The following is a 20,310-nucleotide window of genomic DNA, read 5'->3' as shown; positions in this document are numbered from 1 at the left end:
GGGAGGAATCCATTTCTTTTCCCTCAGCAGCAGTAATAATCCCATAGAAAGTTTGTTCTTACTTGGATTCCTGATTTTCCTTTGTGGCATCTGATGTCACTTCTGGGGGGCGTGGCTTCCCGTTTTGGCTCTCTGCCAGTGTATATTAACCTGTTAGTGTCCTTTAGGCTGTCTCTTGGTACAGCTATTAGTTAACCTTCCCAGAGTCTCCTGTCTATCTTTGGCTTTGTGTGTTATCCTTCCCTTGCATTTTCAATCTCAGGGTAGGTATAACTAAGAAGATTTTTATGTTTAATAAAACTCTTTATATTTTGGTCATCTCTTTTGCAGATGTCATCCCATACTCCAGAGGATCCTACTCCTAAGGGGCGCAAGTTCACTGCCAAGCGCAGGCATTTTACCTGCCGCGGGTGTGATAAACCTCTAGAGGATGCTTACCCTTATAGCCGCTGCTCAAGTTGCAGAGATCCCCCTGAAGCAGAACCCAATATACGTGATATGATTGGGTTAAAGATTTTGTTGGATCCTCTATCAAGAGATTTGAGGATACACTCCAGATAAAGAGACCTAGGGCCCAGTCCCCTCCTAGGTTGGCCCCTATGTCTGAAGACGCTTATCTCTCTGTAGATGAGCTTGACTCTTCTGAAGAAGAAGAACCTGCTTCTCCGTTCTGGTTTCCCATTGAGAAAACCCAACACTTACTAAAGTTCATCCGGTCAGGGGACCAGGATGTTGACCCTAAGGAAGCTCCAGAAACCACCTCTAGAGGGCAAAGGGCCTTCAAAGTGGATGAGTCTCTCATTAAGTTAATGGAGACTGAATGGAAATTCCCGGAAAAAGGTCCGGTTATCACCTAGCAGTTCAAATCTATGTTTTCGCTTAATGTAGACCAGCAGCGCCCATGGGGTCCTCCCCCTAAAGTCGATATGGCCATCGCCAAGATGTCCAAGAGGATCTTCTTTACACGATGCCATGGATAGGCGCGCAGAGTGTTCCTTGCACCACAATTATGCGGCTGCTTCTGCCTCAGCTTCTGTGGCTATAGCCTCTAGTGAGGTTACTCATTTTCTGCGCACCAGAATGTCTCAAATCCAGTCGGATATTGATGCAGGTGTTCCAAGAGACGATATCTTGAAGCAGTTTAAAACGGCTCAACTGGCTGTGGAATTCCTTTCGGATGCTGCGCCTCAACATCTGAAGCTAGCCTCCAAATCTTTGGCGCTATCTGCTGCTGCAAGGAGACCCCTATGGTTAAACTCCTGGAAAGCGGACAACTGTTATGGAACCAAAATATATCAGCAAGAAACGCTTATTGCTTTAATGAAAATAAGCTGGCTTCGACCAATATAAAGGGTCACACCTTCCTCAGGGATGTGGGAGACACAAGCAGCAGTTTCAGTTTGACTTATATTAGTTTCTGCAATTATACGGCTAATATAATCTTTTTTGTAGCTGGCTGCCGTCCAACTATATCATTTGCATATAACGGTTGCTTGCTTACAACCCCTATCACATATAAACGTTGTACTTTCTGTCTTTTTTCGCATAGTTTCAGGATTAACCAATTAACACAATTTACGTAATCTGACGCCCCTCTATATAAACTATAGTGTAAACAAAATAAAGCAGAGTGATTTTGGACCTGACCCAGAGTGTGTCGTGTGTCTTATTTCTCTCTCCGTGCACGTACATGTATATTCACATAATTTGGAGCAGTTCAACAATTGAAGAAAGGCTTTATTGGAAAGCATCCAAAACAGTTGGCGCCCAACGTGGGGCTCGAGAAAGCCGTACCCGTCGGAGGTCCCTCCCGGAAAGAGTTCCCGCTGTGAGCTGACGATTAGACCCTGGAACTGCAGCCCAGTTACAAGGTAAAATCGTTTCTTATCTACCTTGTGTGTCTCTCGTTACTCATGTGTGTATTCGGAGGAGGGAACTCAGGTGGTTGATGCACCCTCGAGAAGCAATAAAAAAACCCCATGTAAATATACTGTCATAATCACTTGTTGAACTGTGGTGCGTCCCTTTTCTGGCAAACACACTGTAGTGGGAAGGAATCGGTAAAGTATTGCAAATCTACACTGGATCAACCCAGTTGCTCTGATCCCCAAACGGTCCCGTAAGACTAACACTAATTTGGACAGCCCAGTCGCCTGTCCCCAGTACGCTGTAATAGGAAGAATTAACACTGTAGTGGGAAGGAATCGGTAAAGTATTGCAAATCTACACTGGATCAACCCAGTTGCTCTGATCCCCAAACGGTCCCGTAAGACTAACACTAATTTGGACAGCACAGTCGCCTGTCCCCAGTATATTATATTACTACAGTATGTGTGTGTGTCTCGTATCAGAAGGTTTCGGACGGTTGCGGACAAGAACAAGATTACGATATCGTTGCAGAATGGGGAACGATAACAGCATTCCAAGTGGGTCTTGTACGCCCTCCCAATTAGTTGCCGACAGACGAGAAAAAAGGTACATTAAGCAGTTGTCTAAGTTGGAAAAACGATACAAAATACCCAAAGGAAAAACCTTCTCGATTTGCACCTGGCAAAACCTCCTAAATAAAAAGGCAAGAAAAATAAAATGACGACGGATTAAAAGATACTGTTAAAATCTGGCTAAATTGTAGCAAAGAATTTAAATCGTTAGATGGCGAAGAAACGTATGATAAAAAGCACTCAAAATATCTGTGTAAAATTCCAGTGTCTCATACGCCACAGCCCTATAATGGCGCCGAGTTGTGGGACAAGAGGTAGAACTGCACAGCCTGTAATGCAATGACATCAGGGAGCCGTCGCTATTGTCTGTACTGTGAGGCCCCCGCCCCCTGTCTACTCTGGCTACCGTGTCGTGTCTGACACAGACACCAGCGCCATCTTGTGACGCACTTCATCGACTGTCTTTAGTGGAAAATCCCCACCAATTGCCTGCCCCGTCTTCTATGTTATATCCGGTACAGGCATCGGCGCCATCTTTGTTAGCTGACAACGCCCAAAATTCTGGCCTACCTCCGGCTCCATTGTCTTCTATGTCTATTCCCACAGTGTCATTGTACCCAGTAGTTAATCCGGATGGCACATTTGTATTACCTACCCAGATTACAGCACCCAGACATATGGTCCCAATCATGATAATGGGAAGCGGTGAAAAAACAAAGAAGGCAAATATATCTACTAGTGCTGTTATGCTTCCGGCCCAACACCAGGCTGAGGAAGGCCTACTACTCCAGGAAGGCAAAACACTAGAAAAATCTCAAGCAGTACTATTTCCACCCGCTCCTCCCGTAGTTACACCCCCGGAACCTACACCCAGCACTACTGCCCCGATAATGATGATGGGCCCGGGCAACAGTGCAGAAGGGGAGGAAATAGATACGACCGAGGGCGCAACAGCTGCCCCGACCCAATCCGACACCGATAAAGGTATGGTACTCAAAAAGGGGAAAAAATTGCCTGGACCAAAACCACCAGCTAAACCCCAAAGAGAGGCTAGACCCAAACACCCACCTGTTCTCGCTCCCGCAGAAATAAATATATATACTGACCAATCCGACGAAGAAGACGCAGGTGGACCGGAATCCCCTAGTATATACCAGTCCGATCCAGGTCAACTCGCACGATCTTCCCCAGGCCCTCGCCGCCGTTCACGACACTCTAACCCTGAACAGCCTTCGAGTACGTCTGCCCCTCAACCACCTCCATCTATGGGAACTACTAATCGCAACAACCCTTTCTCTCCACAATTTGCCGAGATAATGTCCGCGGCTATAGTGCAAGCCACCCGACTCGCCACAGAAAGTTTTTCTCCACGAGATGGTCTCTTTTCTACGGAACCGCGCTCCAAGTATGTAGCATTCAATCCGCAACAATTGTACACAAGATCTCCCCGAGCCTGATACCCACCCAATACCATTCTATCGCAAAATCTCGCAAGCCTGGACCACGTATGAATGTACTTGGTCTGACCTTGTTAGTATTGTCCAAACCAACTCAGGAGATTATGCAGGTCTTATTCTCGACCAGATACGAGACCCATCTTTCCCACCTTGTGATCCCAGATCTACTGAGTTGGGTTTATCAAACAGCTAGAAATCTGGACCAAGGACAGATTGTCCGAACAAACGGTATCTTTACAAGATATAACCCAAAAAAAGGAAAGTCAGTAGAAAAGTTTGCCCATAGAATCAAGCAGCATTTTCGTGATCTAGGATTTTTATTCCAAGAAATAGCACATTTCCGTGTGCTGGATCGTGCTTTTGTACACGGCCTACGTTCTGATCTCAACAAAGTACTTACCATCTGCCGCCCTGAATAATGATCGATGGACCTCAAAATCCTTATACAAGTTGCTAAAGAATTGAAAGCAGGAAACAGCAAAAAAAAGTCCGCCATCGTGGCGGTAATAACTGGAGCCGACGCCACTAATGAAGCCACGGACGGACAGCGAATATCCCACCAGTACAAGTTGTGCTCAAGAATCCTGACATTTTTCCATATAACGCCTAATATCCTCTATCATTGGCCCAGCAGGATGCAATATCCACCCAAGTAGCTGCACTCCTAGAGTCAAGTGCAATTCTCCTTGTAACACTCCGCTATATCCAGTAAAGAAAAAACAGATTAAAGGACAACCTCCAGTGTACAGGATGGTACAAGATCTACGCGCTGTTAATAAAGCTACGGTTCTGGATGCCCCCATCGTACCGAATCCACATACTCTTCTGTCCAGTATTCTGCCTGCGGCTTCCTGGTTCACTGTAATTGATTATGCTAATGTCTTTTTCTCTATTCCACTGCATCCTTCATGTCAATATTATTTAGCATTTACCCATGCTGGTCGACAGTACACCTGGACTGTGATGCCTCAAGGAGCCCAAAACAGCCCATCCAGTTTCAGCAAAGCTATGTTTTCTGTGCTTTCCTCATGGCAGGACGCTCACCCGGAAGTTGAACTCCTGCAATACGTGGATGATTTGCTACTCTGGACTCATCCACGTGTCAAGAAACTACCCTGGATGTGCTCTATTTTCTAGCCACGGCTGGCCGCAAGGTCTCCAAATCAAATCTACAGTTATATATTCAAAAAGTTATTTTTCTGGAACATTGTATCACCAAAGGCCGCAAATATCTTACGATGGCACGAAGAAAGGCTATCCTAGAGTTAGCCCCGCCAGAAACTCCACATCAATTACAGATTTTTCTGGGGCTTATCTCATATTGCCGCCCATGGATTCCTGACGCTTCAGGAATCCATGGGCGTATTCCTCGAGAACTCTCAGCTATTTTTTATCTCACACAAAAAGCTCTGAATTCTTTCTACGCTCTACAACAAATGATTGCCTCATCTCCAGCTTTGGGAATTCCAAACTACTCTCTTCCGTTCCGTCTATATATAATGGAACAACAAGGTGTTCTCACCCAGATGCACGGTGGTCGACATCGTCCCCTCGGATTTTACTCCAAACGTCTGGATCCAGTTGCTCACGCAGCACCCTCCTGTGTAAGGGCTATTCATGCTGCCAGCTGTCTCTTAGACGTCACTTCAGACATTGTTTTTGGACACTCTCTGACGATTCTAGCTCCACATAAAATTTCAGCTATTTTGCAACAGACTCAACCCAGACACCTCACTGCTCAACGTCATCTCCAACTCCAAGAAAGTCTCCTCCTACCTGACAATGTCTCTATTCAACGTTGCAATATTCTCAATCCGGCTGCCCTCCTTCCGCTTCCAAGGGGGGAGTATACTGATATTCCGTCTACGGATTTTATTGATCTAGCCACAGAAGAGGATTTTCAGGAACAGCTACTGTGGCATACACAGTCATCAAATGTCGATTTTCCAGATGTACCACCCGAAGACGACCCACATGATTGTCTGACCATGATGCAAGCGGAAGTCGGTTCGCCTCCGAGCAAGAGATTATATCACCGCAGCAGGGACTCCAATCAAGAACGGGAAAGCAGTTGAAGCTTTGATGACTCCGGCCCTACTCACTCAAGTTGCAGTGATCAAAATTAAGGCACACTCACGGGCTGACACTATGGAAGCAAAAGGAAACGCCTTAGCAGACAGTACAGCCAAGCAAGCAGCCCTCAATGAAGACTCAACGGTCCCTCTAATGACGGTGACCGAGGAAGCAGCAATGGAATTAGACTGGGATATTCTAATTCAATTACAACAACAAGCTTCAACCAAGGAACAAAACCAATGGATACAAGAAGGAGCAGCTAAAGATGAGCGGGGAGCCTGGGCCAAAGGCCAATATCTTTGTTTACCCTGGACATTATATCCTTAAGTTGCATCGTTAGCTCACGGACCTACACATCAGTCTAAAACCATTATGAAAGAAATTATCGACAAAATCTGGATTGCTCCAGGAATCACTCCAATACTGGCACGCATCACCGAATCCTGTTTAATCTGCGCTCAGTACAACACTGGAAGGGCGGAACCAACTCCGTCCAAATGTTTACCAAAAGCTCAATATTCTTTCCAACAGATTCAAATCGACCATATTCAAATGCCAATGTGTCAGACTTTTCAATATGTACTAGTAGTGGTAGATGTGTTCTCTGGATGGCCTGAAGCTTACCCAGTACGAAACCAAACCGCACCCACTACCGCAAAGAAATTTATTCAAGAACTTATTTGCCGTTTTGGAGTCCCTGAGGTCATAGAAAGCGACCAAGAACCTGCATTTACGGCAAACATCACTCAAGAAGTGTGGAAAATTATAGGTTCACATCTCGCCTTCCACATCCCCTACCGACCCCAAAGTAGTGGGAAAGTGGAAAGACTGAACGGTATACTCAAGTCAAAAATGTTAAAAATGACTCAAGAAACTGGTCTAAATTGGGTACAATGCCTACCCATCGTGCTTTTTGCTATCAGACACACGCCAAAGGCGTCACATAAGCTCACTCCACATGAAATATTTTTTGGAAGTAGTCCCAGGCTAGGACAGTACTTCCCACAGCAGTTGCAAATAAATTATGAAACAATTGCAAAATATGTTATTGCTTTGACTACTCAGTGATCTAATATATATGCCCAAGTTTTCTCTTCTATTCCAGATCCCAATACCCTCGAAGGTACCCATTCCCTATTGCCTGGGGAGTGGGTGGTCATGAAGAAATACGTCCAATCCACTCTGGAACCGCAATTCAAGGGCCCTTATCAAGTGCTACTAACAATTTCTATCTCAGTAAAAGTTGAAGAGAAGCCCACGTGGATACACGCATCGCACTGCAAGAAAGTCAAAGGATACGATCCTCCAGCAATTATCCTTTGCAAGAGGGTGGGCATCCCATAGATATCGCTTATATTGCAGTACACGTGGGGAAACATGATTAGAGCTCATGGGCACACAGATTCTAAGGCTCAAGCCACTAATTATAAAGGAGGACGGGCAGCTGTCTCCCAAGACAGCCCGAAAGGCCCCCCTACCTTTTGGTATAATTCGAGCAACACCCAAGTAGTTACCTTTATATTTCAAGCTTGCCATATTTTTAATTGCACCCCACACCCAGGTCAATTTTGGGTAACGAAAATCACCCCCAACGATCCAGGATATTGCCGCCCTGAATTCGCCGACTGTATCGGGTACATATGCTATATCGGAGGGCAATGGGGGGACGACTGTGGGTACTGGAGTTCCATTATAACTAACTCAGGTACTAAATGGGGATATAAACCCCCGGAAGCTCTAGCCCTCAAGAATCAGTATGGTAAATCTTTATTCACACGGATGACCTTATTATTCACCGGAGTAGGTAATAATCAACAATAAGTATGGTAACCATTGCCAACCCCTTTAATGCTCATGTACGATGATACTGAGCTAAGCAGTCTTGCGCCTTTTTATGAAACAGCATTCGACTCGATTGACCTAGAGAATGCTAACATAATCTTTTTTGTAGCCGGCTGCCGTCCAACTATATCATTTGCATATAACGGTTGGTTGCTTACAACCCCTATCACATATAAACGTTGTACAACTTTCTGTCTTTTTCCGCATAGTTTCAGGATTAACCAATTAACACAATTTACGTAATGTGACGCCCCTCTATATAAACTATAGTGTAAACAAAATAAAGCAGGGTGATTTTGGACCTGACCCAGAGTGTGTCGTGTGTCTTATTTCTCTCCGTGCACGTACATTTATATTCACATAATTTGGAGCAGTTCAACAATTGAAAAAAGGCTTTATTCGAAAGCATCCAAAACACAACGCCTCCAAATTTTCGCTTTGTGGGTTGCCTTACGAACCTGGCAAGCTGTTTGGCAGTGAGCTGGACAGGATCATGGAGGGCCTTTCTGACAAGAAAGGCAAATCCCTCCCCCAGCAGGCTTCTAGAGGGAGGGGCAGACAGTCCAGAGGATCCAGGTCCCAGGGACCTTCTAGATCCCAATGGCGTCAGGGGACTCAGAAGAGAGGAGCAGGTCGCTCCCGCGGGTCCTATGAGAAGAGAAAGGACGTCTGGCACCAGAGAGTCCGGAGGTAACCCCTCCTCCAGTGCTAGACCCCCTGTTGGGAGGTCGTCTATCTTTTTTTCTGGAGGCTTGCGGGAGGTCCATACCAGACCTCTGGGTGTTAGATGTAGTCCGGTCAGGCTACAAAATAAGTTTTGTTTCCCTACCTCCTCTGAATTTTGTTCTGACAAGGATTCTCTCGCGCGAGAGGCACAGAGTCCTAGAGGCATCTATCCACGCCTATATACAGAAGAAGGCGTTGGAGGAAGTTCCTCCAGAAGAGCATGGATCCAGTGTCTTTTCGCCAGTCTTCCTAGTGCCCAAGATCACAGGAGACTGGTGGATGATCATAGATCTTCGCTATTTGAACAAGTTCATAGGGAGAAAGAAATTCCGCATGGAGTCCATCCGCTCTGTAATAAATATCTTACTGCCAGGAGACGTGATGGTCTCTATAGACTTGAAGGACGCTTACCTTCATGTTCCTGTTTGCCAAGCCCACGGGAAGTATCTGCGTGTGGATGTATCCCTTTGTGGCGAAGTGAAACACCTTCAGTTTGCTGCCCTTCCCTTCGGAATCTCCTCTGCTCCTCATACCTTTACCAAGGTAGTAGTTGCCGTGGTAGCAATCTTAAGTCTAGAAGGCCTAGAAATCGTCCCATATTTAGACGATTGGCTTCTAAAAGCCGCTTCTACAGAAATTCTGGATTCTCATCTTCAGCAGGCTCTGGCTTTTCTCCACCAGTTAGGGTGGATAGTAAACTTCCAAAAGTCCGAGTTGGTTCCATCCACTTCCAGGAAGTTTCTGCGGTTCATAATTGACTCGACCCGGATGACTCTCTCTCTGTCGCTCGACAGACACAATTAGGTTGTCAGAGCCGCCAGTTCTCTAAGGACCCCTCAGTCGGTGTCCATCAGAACGCTTATGAAGATGTTAGAGCACATGTCAGCGACTGCGCATGCAGTCCCTTGGGCCCTTTGGCACCTACGCCCTCTCCAATCAGAAGTTTTGGGCATTTGGAATCGCAACCCATTAGGGTTGAACAAAAGGTGCACCCTGTCTCCTCAAGTCCGTCGCTCCCTCAGTTGGTGGGAGCATCTGAAAGATGGGAGGTCCTTGATTCAGCCAGCCTGGATTCTGTTGACCATGGATGCAGCCCATCTAGAGGACATTCCAGTACAAGGTACTTGGTCCGTCCAGAGAGCCTTATGTCTTCGAACTTCAGAGAGCTCAGAACAATCAGATTGGCGCTCCTTCACTTTGCGCCTCAAATCCGTGGCAAAGCGGTGATAGTTCATTCAGACAACATGACGGCGGTTTATTATATCAACAAACAGGGTGGCACGAGATCTCAACCTCTTCTCAAGGAAGTGGGAATGATCCTATCATGGGCAGAGCAGAACCTCTCCCACCTCTCTGCAGTCCACATTCAGGGATCTCTCAATGTGGTAGCAGACCGTCTGAGTCGGGGTCTCAGTGTTCCAGGCGAATGGTCACTAAACCAGGAAGTATTTCATCAAATTACTCTTCGGTGGGGAATGCCAGAAATCGACTTAATGGCTACAAGGTTCAACGCCAAGGTGAAGATCTTCTGCTCCCTATACAGGGAGGACAATCCTTAGGCGACAGATGCTCTGTCTATCCCTTGGAGGTTCGGGCTGGCTTACAATTTTCATGATACCAAAGGTATTGATGAAGATCAGACAGGACCAAACCAATAATTCCATTCTGGCCAAAGAGGTCATGGTTCACCCAGCTCATGGGGATGAGTCAGGGTCTGTACTGGAAGAGAACCCTGTGTTTCTGGGAACAGGTTCTCGCCTAGATCTGAGAATTCTCAATCTGACAGCCTGGAGATTGACAGCTCCCTATTGAAGGATAGTGGACTTTCTTCTGGGGTCTTGATAACTTTGTCTCATTCGAGAGCGGAGTCTACTAATAGAGCTTACAACCGGATTAGAGGCTTTTTTTTTTTCATTATGGTGTGCGAAGAACTAAGTGGGTTTCTCAGATCCCCCCATTTCTTCCATATTACAGTTCCTCCAAGATGGACTGGATAAAGGCCTGGCTCCCTCTACACTCAGAGTGCACACCTCAGCCATATCGTTTTTTTTTTTTTAGGAAACCTCTGTCCCAAGAACCCCTTATCAGGAGGTTCCTTAAAGGAGCTGAAAGGTTAAAACCTAAGATCCTGAGACCCTCAATGGGACCTTACTGTCGTGCTCAGGGGGTTATGCTCTCCCTCCCTTCGAGCCATTGGAAAGCATGGACATGAAGTACCTTTCCTGGAAGGCTGCCTTCCTAGTGGCGATCACCTCTGCCAAGAGAATTGGTGAGTTGCAAGCTCTGTGTGCCTTTGAGCCTTACACCCTATTCCTGCCTGATAGGGTTCTCCTAAGGTTCCTGCCAGCTTTTTTACCAAAGATTCCTTCGTTTCAGAACATTAATCAGGTCATTTCTCTACCTGTTTTTCACCCGGATCCTTCAACAGAAGAAGAATCTCTTCTACATACTCTTGACATCCCCAGATGTCTGCAGATCTATCTGCAAAGATCCGGTGTCTTCAGGAAAGATGAATCTCTTTCTACAGTTTTTTTGGCAGGAACAAAGGATCTAAAGCTTCTAAACCATCCCTGAGCAGGTGGATGAAGGAAGCCATCAGAGAATCCTTCTCAGCTCAAGATTTGCCTCCTCCCGCCTTTGTCCGCGTTCACTCTGCCAGAGCGGTAGCTACCTCGGCTGCTGAAAGGGGCCTCATCCCTCTTCAACATATTTGTGCTGCAGCCTCCTGGAGTTCTGACTCCACTTTTATAAGCCATTATAGGCTAAATTTAATATGTTCGGAAGACACTGCTTTTGGGCGGTCTGTTCTGAACATCGTTCAGCCGGAAGACCCTCCCTCATAGGTGATCTTCTAGCTACTTCCCCTCTTGTGCTGCCAGTTAGGACTAGCGATAATTTGTTTTCCCTTAGTCCTAACGACAGCACACTAATATCCCTGCCTCTTATATTTTTTTATTATTCTTGTTATAGCACACTGTGGTTAGGGGTGGAGTTCCCTTTATAGGTGGGGTAAAGGGGGTTAATTGCTTATTTAATTGTGTAAATCATTAACAACACTAATTGTTCACAGGGGCAGTAATACCCCTCTTGTGCTGCCGTTAGGACTAAGGGAAAACAAATTATCGTTAGAAATTAACGATTCTCTTCCTACGTATGAGTGCCCTGGTCTGAGTGGAGATGTTTTATACATCATTCCTGGATCAAATGGGTGGTGCCAGGCTCCAGCAGAGGCTATTTATAAAGTAGAGTATTTTTCTTTGTATTCTTTTAGTTTATAGTTTTTGGTCTGTTTTGTTGTTGTTATAAAGTATACATTAATAATGTGTGTAATCATCACAATAAATTCCTATGATTTTGGCGTCACTTAAGATGTCTGTGAAATATCATGTGCAGTTGTGCTTTTTATCAGGAAAAAGTCTAAATGGGTCGAATGGTTCTTATGTACTGTCCAATTCTATGTTTCTTTCAAATATATTTTATTAAAGTTTAACAACAATAAAATAAGAGGATAAACAAGATTAAACAGGGGAGGGAAAGGGAATGGGTCTCCATCCATCAAACATAAGTATGAATGACAGTATCATAAAGTCAAATGTTAGTACAGTATAGGCATATACACAAACATACATATTTAAATACCATGGTTGTTTTTAATGAGTGCAGGAGAAAGAAAAATATAAAAAAATAAGTTATGGAGTTTGTTTCAAAATATTAGCTTCCCATGTATCCCAGAAGTACCTGAGTTTGTTTACACGAGTTGAGGAACGTCGCATTGCCAGTTCATACCCTTTATTCTCCACTATTAGGGAAAGAATTTCCTTAACAGCAGGAACAACAAAGGACTTCCAATATCTGGGCAAAACTGATGCGGCTGCAATTAAAACATGCCCTATTAGTATCCTATCAATCCTAGTTATTGTGGTCGATAGCATTTTGAGTAACAAAGGTTCTGGGGAAAAAGGGCCTATAAAAGGTGCTATATCGCTCACAAGTTTATAAACATCCCTCCAAAACTTCTGAATTGTCGCACAAGTCCACCATACATGGGACATGGTACCCTCACCCCCACATCCTCTCCAGCATCTATCGCTTATAAAATAGTTCATCTTGTGGAGCCTAGCAGGAGTAAGGTACCAGCAGTAAATTATTTCCAGATGATAAGAGCATTGTGTGATGCCCTTCAAAGCTGACACTATTGAAAACCATGTTTCCAAATCAAATTGTAAATTAAGTTCCCTCTCCCATGCAAGCACAAAATCTAATTTCTCGACAAAATTGCCCATTAGTGACTGATAACAGAGAGAAATTGTATTTCTTTGATAAGGACTATGAATGCAAACTCTTTCCAAGGATGATAATTGCAATTCTCCAATTTTTGGCCCAACACAGGAACCTGAAAGCAGTCCTGCAATTTAGTCACAATCAAGGTCTGCTCAGATTCCATACCCTCTGGTAGGCCAAATTTCTCTTTCAATGATTTGAAAGTTAGTAAAGAATTACCAGAAAAAAATTGTCCAAATGGGTAATTTGGTAAATTTGACAATTTTTAGGGAAAATTTGTAAAGAATGTTTTTCTAATATGGACAGGGGCATTGCTCTAGACCAATATTTCCCGGAATGGGCCTTTGAAAATAAAATATCCCAAGCCTTTAAAGCTAATTTAGTTGTTGGGAACATTTTGCTAACAATAGGTCTTTTACCTTTAGGAAGCCAAGTTAGCTCACATAAAGAATGTGGAGATACTCTTTAATTTTCCATTACTAGCCATTTAGAATTGAGGCAGCATTAGTAGCATAGTAATACCACGTAAAATCTGTAATACCTAGTCCACCACAATTTCTAAGGTGTTATAGAGTGGCCAATTAAATCCTGCATAATTTATTATGCCAAATGAAACCCAATAGATTAGAATGGACCATTTAAAAAAAAGGACATCGGTATAGTTAGGGGAATAGTATAGAATAAAAGTATAGAAATTTCGGGAGGATATTCATCTTTATCGCAGCTATTCGACCCACTAAAGACAATTCAAAATCTGCCTTCATATTTGTCCATGCCCTAGCTAAATTATTATAGTGCATTTTTGACAGGTCTTTGGTAAGGTGGATACCCAAAAAGAAAAGATATGTCTCTCGCCAATCAAATGAGAACTGATTCTTTAAAGCTGCCAACACAGGTCCTTGTACATAAAACGATAGGGCTTGCATTTTAGAAGTGTTAACCTTATAGTATGATACTATTTACAAACTTTTGTAACAACTCAAATATCGAAGGAAGTGTAGAGGCAGGATCAGACAAAGAAAGAATAACATTGTCTGCAAACAAACCTATTTTATGTGTAGTTTTTCCTGTCTTAATACATTCTATAGCCTGAGATTACCTAACGGACTCAGCCAAAGGTTCAATTGCTAAGATAAAGAGTAAATGCGACAAAGGGCAACCCTGCCTTGTTCCATTAGTCAAAGCAAAAGTATCAGATTCATATCCCGAGGCCGAAACCTTTGCTGTAGGGTTGCGTTACAATGCGAACACAGCAGTGATATACGGTGTAGGCAGGTTCATCCTAGTCAAAACTTCCCTCAGATAGCCCCAATGTATTCTATCAAACGCCTTCTCCGCATCTAAAGATGGAAGCATCGAAGGCGACTTGACTGAATGAATGTGTTGCAATTCTATGTTTCTATACATGAGAAATCCACATGTTTATTATAAGACATAATTACTTGAACAGTGTCCTCATCGGCATATATATTTTAAATAATTTAAAGTACCAACAAACAAAAATATTAAATAAGTAATACTTGTAGACATGATTACCCTAGAAATATAGGTTTTGATTTAATTAAGCAGTCCATTGTTTACATTAGGGAAAACACATTATTGACTGTGTTTCAGCTGCTTGATTCTATAACTTGGTGCCATCTTTAGTATGTCTATTTTGGAATTTCTTATTTTTAATTGTAGAAATAGCACAATTACAAAGAAAGAAAAACATATGAACACCATATACAAAAAGCTAAGCTAAGCTATTTGGCATTCTTCAGGATCTTCTTATCCTCTTCTTTCTTTAGTGTTTACTTCTTTGGGTCATACTGGATAAGCTTCATAATTTCATCATTCATCATAACTCCTTGAATGAATTCGCCTTCAGCGATTTTATCTAGATAGCAAGAAAAAAAGTAAGGTTAAAAATACATATTGTCAGAGTCACACTATTACAAATTACAGACAAGTGGGGTCCTCAATGGTAAAAATATAACATTTAATGTTTAGATCTAAATATAAAGACACTTAACCATTTTATATTGTTGGGGGTCACTAACTGTTTGGCTAGTTGGTCTACCTACTGCTTTAAATAATGTAAGTGTCACCAGAGCATACCCGGAAACTCTCCGGGTTTGACCCGGAGATTGCTGGGTAAGCGCTGCTCCTCCGGTTCTCCGGGTCAAGACCTGAATCCTTCGGGTCGCGGGAGCAGGGTCTTGACACGCCCCGCTTCCCGCCAATTTCCCCTGTAAATCAAGAATGTGGACGTTCTCCTTTACACAGAGCCAAAAATAATACTCCATGAGTCTTACCCCATTGGGCACTGATTTAGGCCTCTGATGTTAAATGGGATTTTCCCAAGTCAGTGTGATAGCAGAGAGCTGGATAATGATCACATAATTTGAAGACAGATAATATAACATATTTACTGTTGTGTCATCTAATTTTACCTTTTATTTAGATGTTATATAGATTGCTAAAACATTTAAAATGTAATTATTTGGATGCTGGAGGTTGGACCCTTCTAGAGGGAAACACACCACCAGTACCACCAGTCATAACACAACAGGATCCAAAATAAAACAAACCTTGTTGGGCAACAACTCTGGATTTTTAAGGGTAACAGAACATAGAAACACAAATCAAATTCCTTGCTGTTATCTCCTGCCAAAGGGCTTGCTTGGTGGAACCACTATATTTTAACCTGGGAAGACAGAACACAGGGACCAACTAGGAGCTAATGGCACCTATTAGACTTGTGCACAAGGCCAAAATAATTTTGGACAAATTTTCTGTTTCAGTTTGGCTCATTGGTTTTTAGAACAAAGAATATTGTTTCCTGCCCTTTTGGTTCAGATGGAATTCAGATGGGCCTTTTTATTTGGAAACTACTTGTGTTGCAACCGCAAAGTGTGCAGCTGCAGAGAAGAAAGCAACAGGAGTAGTGATGTCCGGATTATGAACGAATCGTTCATTTGATTCGATTCTTTTTAGTGATCCGGATGAATCAGTTCAGTAGACTGAACAATTCATTTGTAGCAGATCAGTCTGTGAATCATGCAGTTGTAACCTGATCCTAGAGTGAGTCATCTGCAGAGCACTCAGACACAGACTCTGGGATCAGGTTACAACTCATTAATTCACAGAGGACCGGTGACTCATGGAGTCAGAGAGTCGTTCAAAGATTCTAATGATTTAAAGATTCTAATGATTCAAATGATTCAAAGATTCAAATGATTTGAATCTTACAGGGATCCGGATCTTACAGAGAATATCACTGATACCATACTTTTATAAATAAATACATTAATAATCTTCACTGCCCTTCAGTTAACTTTATTAAATTAATTAAATTAACCCTCAGTCATCAGCATTAACCCCTTCAGGACAGGGATTTTGATACTAAGGTGTCGCTAAAGGACCAGAGCCATTTTTTCTATGTCTTTCTTCATCTGTAATTTCTCTCTTACCAATTAGTGCACCCACACAAAGCATATATTGTTTTTTTCAGCATAAGTAGGGCTTTCATTTGAAACCATATTAAAAAAACACATAAGGAAGACTTATTTTACTGAGGGGTTGTGGATATGTGGACCAGCCTTTCAGCAGAAATAGCTTGAGATCCACAGAGCCCTTTCATTTGTATTTTCCTCATCTTTGTACCTCTCTATTAAAGGCTGGTGTTTTTGTTCAGATTTTAAAAAATATTATAAAACGTTCAGTTTTAGAGTGATCTGAGGTAGGATTTTTATGGTATAGATATCTCTGACATGGTTAACTATAGCCTTTTTTTCTTTTGCTGTATCTAACCTCTTGAAATTAAATGAAATTAAAGGGGCTGGCGTGCACGCACGGCGCCGCCCAATGGCCGTTCTTCAGCACTTCATCCCACGTCTTAAAAGGGGGTGTGTGTTTATATGGGGGGCATAATAAGGCTTTTCTGGAGGCAGTGCCCCATGATATTCATTTTAACCCCCTTTATGCCACTCTGCCTCCAGAAATGCCTTTTAACCCCCTATATGCCATACACATTATTCACCTGACACAAGAATTACTGCTTTCATGCTGTGCAGTGTAGAAACATGCATAATTTACACAAGAACAAGTAATTGGGGCTTGTGACTAGGGGCCCTGAGTGCAGTTGCCTAGTTTGCCTTCTTGTAAACCTGCCCTAGAGTTCAGCACATTACTTCTGTAGAGTTTGTAGACTAAGAACCCAGATTCCTCCATCCTATACCACTTTCGCAGCCGTTCATTAAGCTCCCTAAACTGCCACTTTCAGAAAACATAACCGTTGAAGTCACTGCCCTAACCCAGTGTCTGTAATCTTTTTTAACACCTTAATAACAATTGATGGTCCAGGCACGTCACCTAAAAACAAAGGGTTAATGACAATTGACATGCCAGGACCGTCATGACTTCAAACAAGTGCAGAAAGCGATCTCCGTTCGCTTTCTGCACCCAAACAGTATTGCTGTAATGCCTCCCCGGGGCATCAACGTTTTAATAGAGTTTAAGAGGGGATCAAGGATCGCCTCCTAAACTTCAATGGTGTTGCTGAAATGCCTCGATAGCAAGGCATTGAGCGACACTGAATACCCAACCCAGGACGCTCTATAACTGCTCCTGAGATGGGTCACAACCGCCACTGCGACATATACCAGGAGCTTAAATTCATACCTAAAATACGTGTGTGGGGAAAAATACTACTGCAAACTTGCTGGTGGTTTAATGTGTCTGCATGCAAAGAGTTAAAATACCAGCATTTGAAATACCCTGGAGTGTCTAGTTTTTAAAAATATATTGTTTTATAGGGCACACTGAAATGGCCAAGCTCAAAGATGTACCAAATAGGGCATGGGCAGTGGATCACCAAATGTCAAAGTTCAACATTGAAAAATGCGCATGCCCAAAATGTGGCCCTTTTGCCCCCAAACAGCCAGGCAATGTGGGGTACTCAGGAGATGCTACTGAACACACATAGGGGACCTGTTAATTCATACCTGAAGTAAAATGTGTGTGGGAAAAAAAACGCAAAAAAACTGACTACCACAAAGTTTGACAAAGACTGGTGGTAGAATTAGTGCATGGAAATAGTTAAAATACTAGCATCTGAAATACCCTGGGGTGTCTAGTTTTCAAAAATATATGTTTTGATGAGGTAAATTGCATTGGCCAGCTTCAAAGATACCCGAAATAGCACATGGGGGGGAAGAATTACTAGATTTGGAAAAAAGTTTTGTACTTATTGCCCCATAACGTGCAGAAAAAAGCAAAAAAACATTGGGTATTTCTAAACGCAGGACGAATAGTAGAATCTGTTTAGCTGGGTTTTTTATTAGCTTTTATAGATGCGTAAAAAATTTTTCAAGTAAAAGTTTTTCACCATATTTTATACTTTATAGTAAATAATATGATACAATCAAAACAATGGCATCTAAAGAAAGCCCTTCTTGTCCTGAAAAAAAATATAACTTGTGTTGGTTCAGTAAATGGGAAAGAATCAAATTACAGCTAAACACGAGCAGCACAGAAATGTTAAAACAGCCATTGTCACAAAAGGGTTAAGAACCTCAACACGTGCTATTAACTTCGTAATTAGTACAAATGTGTACCACAACCATTGAATCATCACCGGCCCCTCCACAAAATGCTTAACCAGAGCACCTGAGACAGAAAACCATGTGGCTGTGTGACTTAATTCAATATCAATACAAATGTTTCCATACACTTGTCTTTGTGCTTTATTCATCACACATTCCCTAAAGAACAACGCTGTAAGAGTGTCGTAATTTCTTTAATTACCATGGTCTCTCTTTTTGAAATAGGCCCATAACTTGTCGGCCCTTTTCTGTGGAGTGTTTTCATCTTCAGGCAGATTCTTCTGTTCTTGTTCTGGGATCATCTTGAATATGGCCTGTAAATAACCAAATAATTAGCTGTAACCTAAAGAGATTCCTTTTTCTCAGAATGTAGAGAAATTAACATCATGGTTAATTATGATCTGGAGTAAAGTACACCCTTATTGCTTGCTACATATTATGTATTCACAATGTTTTAATTAATTTTCTGCTCTAACTACCACACTCGTTTCCCGTGACATTATACCGTATTTGCTCGATTATAAGGCGAGATTTTTTTCAGAGCAAATGCTTATAATCGAGGTCGTCTTCTAAACAGATGTCAAATGAGGTCTGACTATGAGACTAAGATTCAGATCCCCCACAGCGCTGAAGGGGACCTGGCTCATCTTGTCTGGTAACCTCAGCTGCTGCCGTCACTTACACCGGGCATCTATCACCGAGCGCCGGCTGCCAGAGAGGAGAATCTACTGGGGGCAGATGTGCATAACTGGGGGGGCAGGTTGGCAAGTAAAAACAAAAAAAATATTTTTCTCAATCATAGCTTTAATTAAATATGAAAAAATAGTTTACATGAATTAATATTTACTAGTAAAACTTTTTTCCTATAGGGTCTTCTTATATTCAGGCTTTTTCTTTTTTTCCTAAATTAATATTCAGATTTTGGGGTGTCATCTTATAATCAGGGTCATCTTATAATTGAGCAAATACAGTAATATATATAGGAATTAAACATATCATTACATTGTAACGCAAATACATTTTGCTTAATGCTCCAGATGTAACTGTAACCAGGAATAAACTAGGCATATTTCTAATTTCCCTCACATTTTTTGTTTATCTTCTAGACTCCTACCCATTGTATACATAAACCCCTACTACAAATTTGTTTTAGGGATATTTTTATTGGGGGTCTGTGTTCATCAAGCCATGACAATTAAACATGTGCAGCCTATTGAAGTGTCATTTACTTCAGTAACATTTTCACCTTTTGCTATGACCAATCACATAATTTCATAACCAATGTCCATTAAAATAATCTGAGGCTTTTATCCTATAAATACTGTTTCATTTGACAATAATTCAGGAATCTTTTTTTGCTACTTTTTGTTGGTGTACATGATAGCTATACTTTACTTCACCTATTATGTTTATGTCTTTTCTCACTTACTTAAAATGATAATTGGTATTGACAAATATTTACACCTCAAATGTTTAAAATAAAGAAAAACTTGACACATTGGCAAAAACAATAAAAATAAAATAAAATTGTATTATAAAATAGTAAAAATCTCATTTAATTATAAAAAAGTATACCGGTATGTACAGTAGAGTACCTTGTTTTCTTCATAAAAGTCCCTGGGTAGGACTGAATTGAGTTTGTATCAGGGCTCTGTCTGTACCCATGATGTGTCAAGACAGGCAAATAAAGACACACAATGCTATATATATATATATATATATATATATATATATATATATATATATATATATATATATATGATACCAAAATCTACCTGTCTTCTCCTGATCTCTCTCCATCTCTCATGTCCCATATTACCAATTGCTTGGTCTGCTATTTCTTCATGGATGTCGCAACGCTACCTGAAACTTAATCTTTCTAAAACTGAACTCATTATC

The 20,310-nt window shown here is 42.1% G+C and overlaps 1 protein-coding gene across 1 annotated transcript in view; it reads right to left on the bottom strand.

Annotated features, from left to right (window-relative positions):
• Positions 1 to 14,616: 14,616 nt before the first annotated feature.
• Positions 14,617 to 20,310, bottom strand: part of LOC149286348 (visinin-like) — a 67,822-nt gene continuing 62,128 nt past the window's right edge. The window contains exons 2-3 of the mRNA XM_089494214.1: positions 18,614 to 18,725; positions 14,617 to 14,702 (exon numbers count right to left, since the gene is read on the bottom strand). Coding sequence (XP_089350340.1) covers positions 14,617 to 14,702; positions 18,614 to 18,725 — 198 coding nt within the window. The remainder of the gene's footprint in view (positions 14,703 to 18,613; positions 18,726 to 20,310) is intronic.

The sequence above is a fragment of the Sceloporus occidentalis genome, unplaced genomic scaffold (genome assembly GCF_023333645.1).
Source record: "Sceloporus occidentalis isolate IW3139 unplaced genomic scaffold, rSceOcc1.0.p SCAF_70, whole genome shotgun sequence".
Taxonomy (NCBI): Eukaryota; Metazoa; Chordata; class Lepidosauria; order Squamata; family Phrynosomatidae; genus Sceloporus; species Sceloporus occidentalis.
Note: the sequence above shows the minus strand (reverse complement) of the source record. Positions and strands in the feature narration are given on the sequence as shown.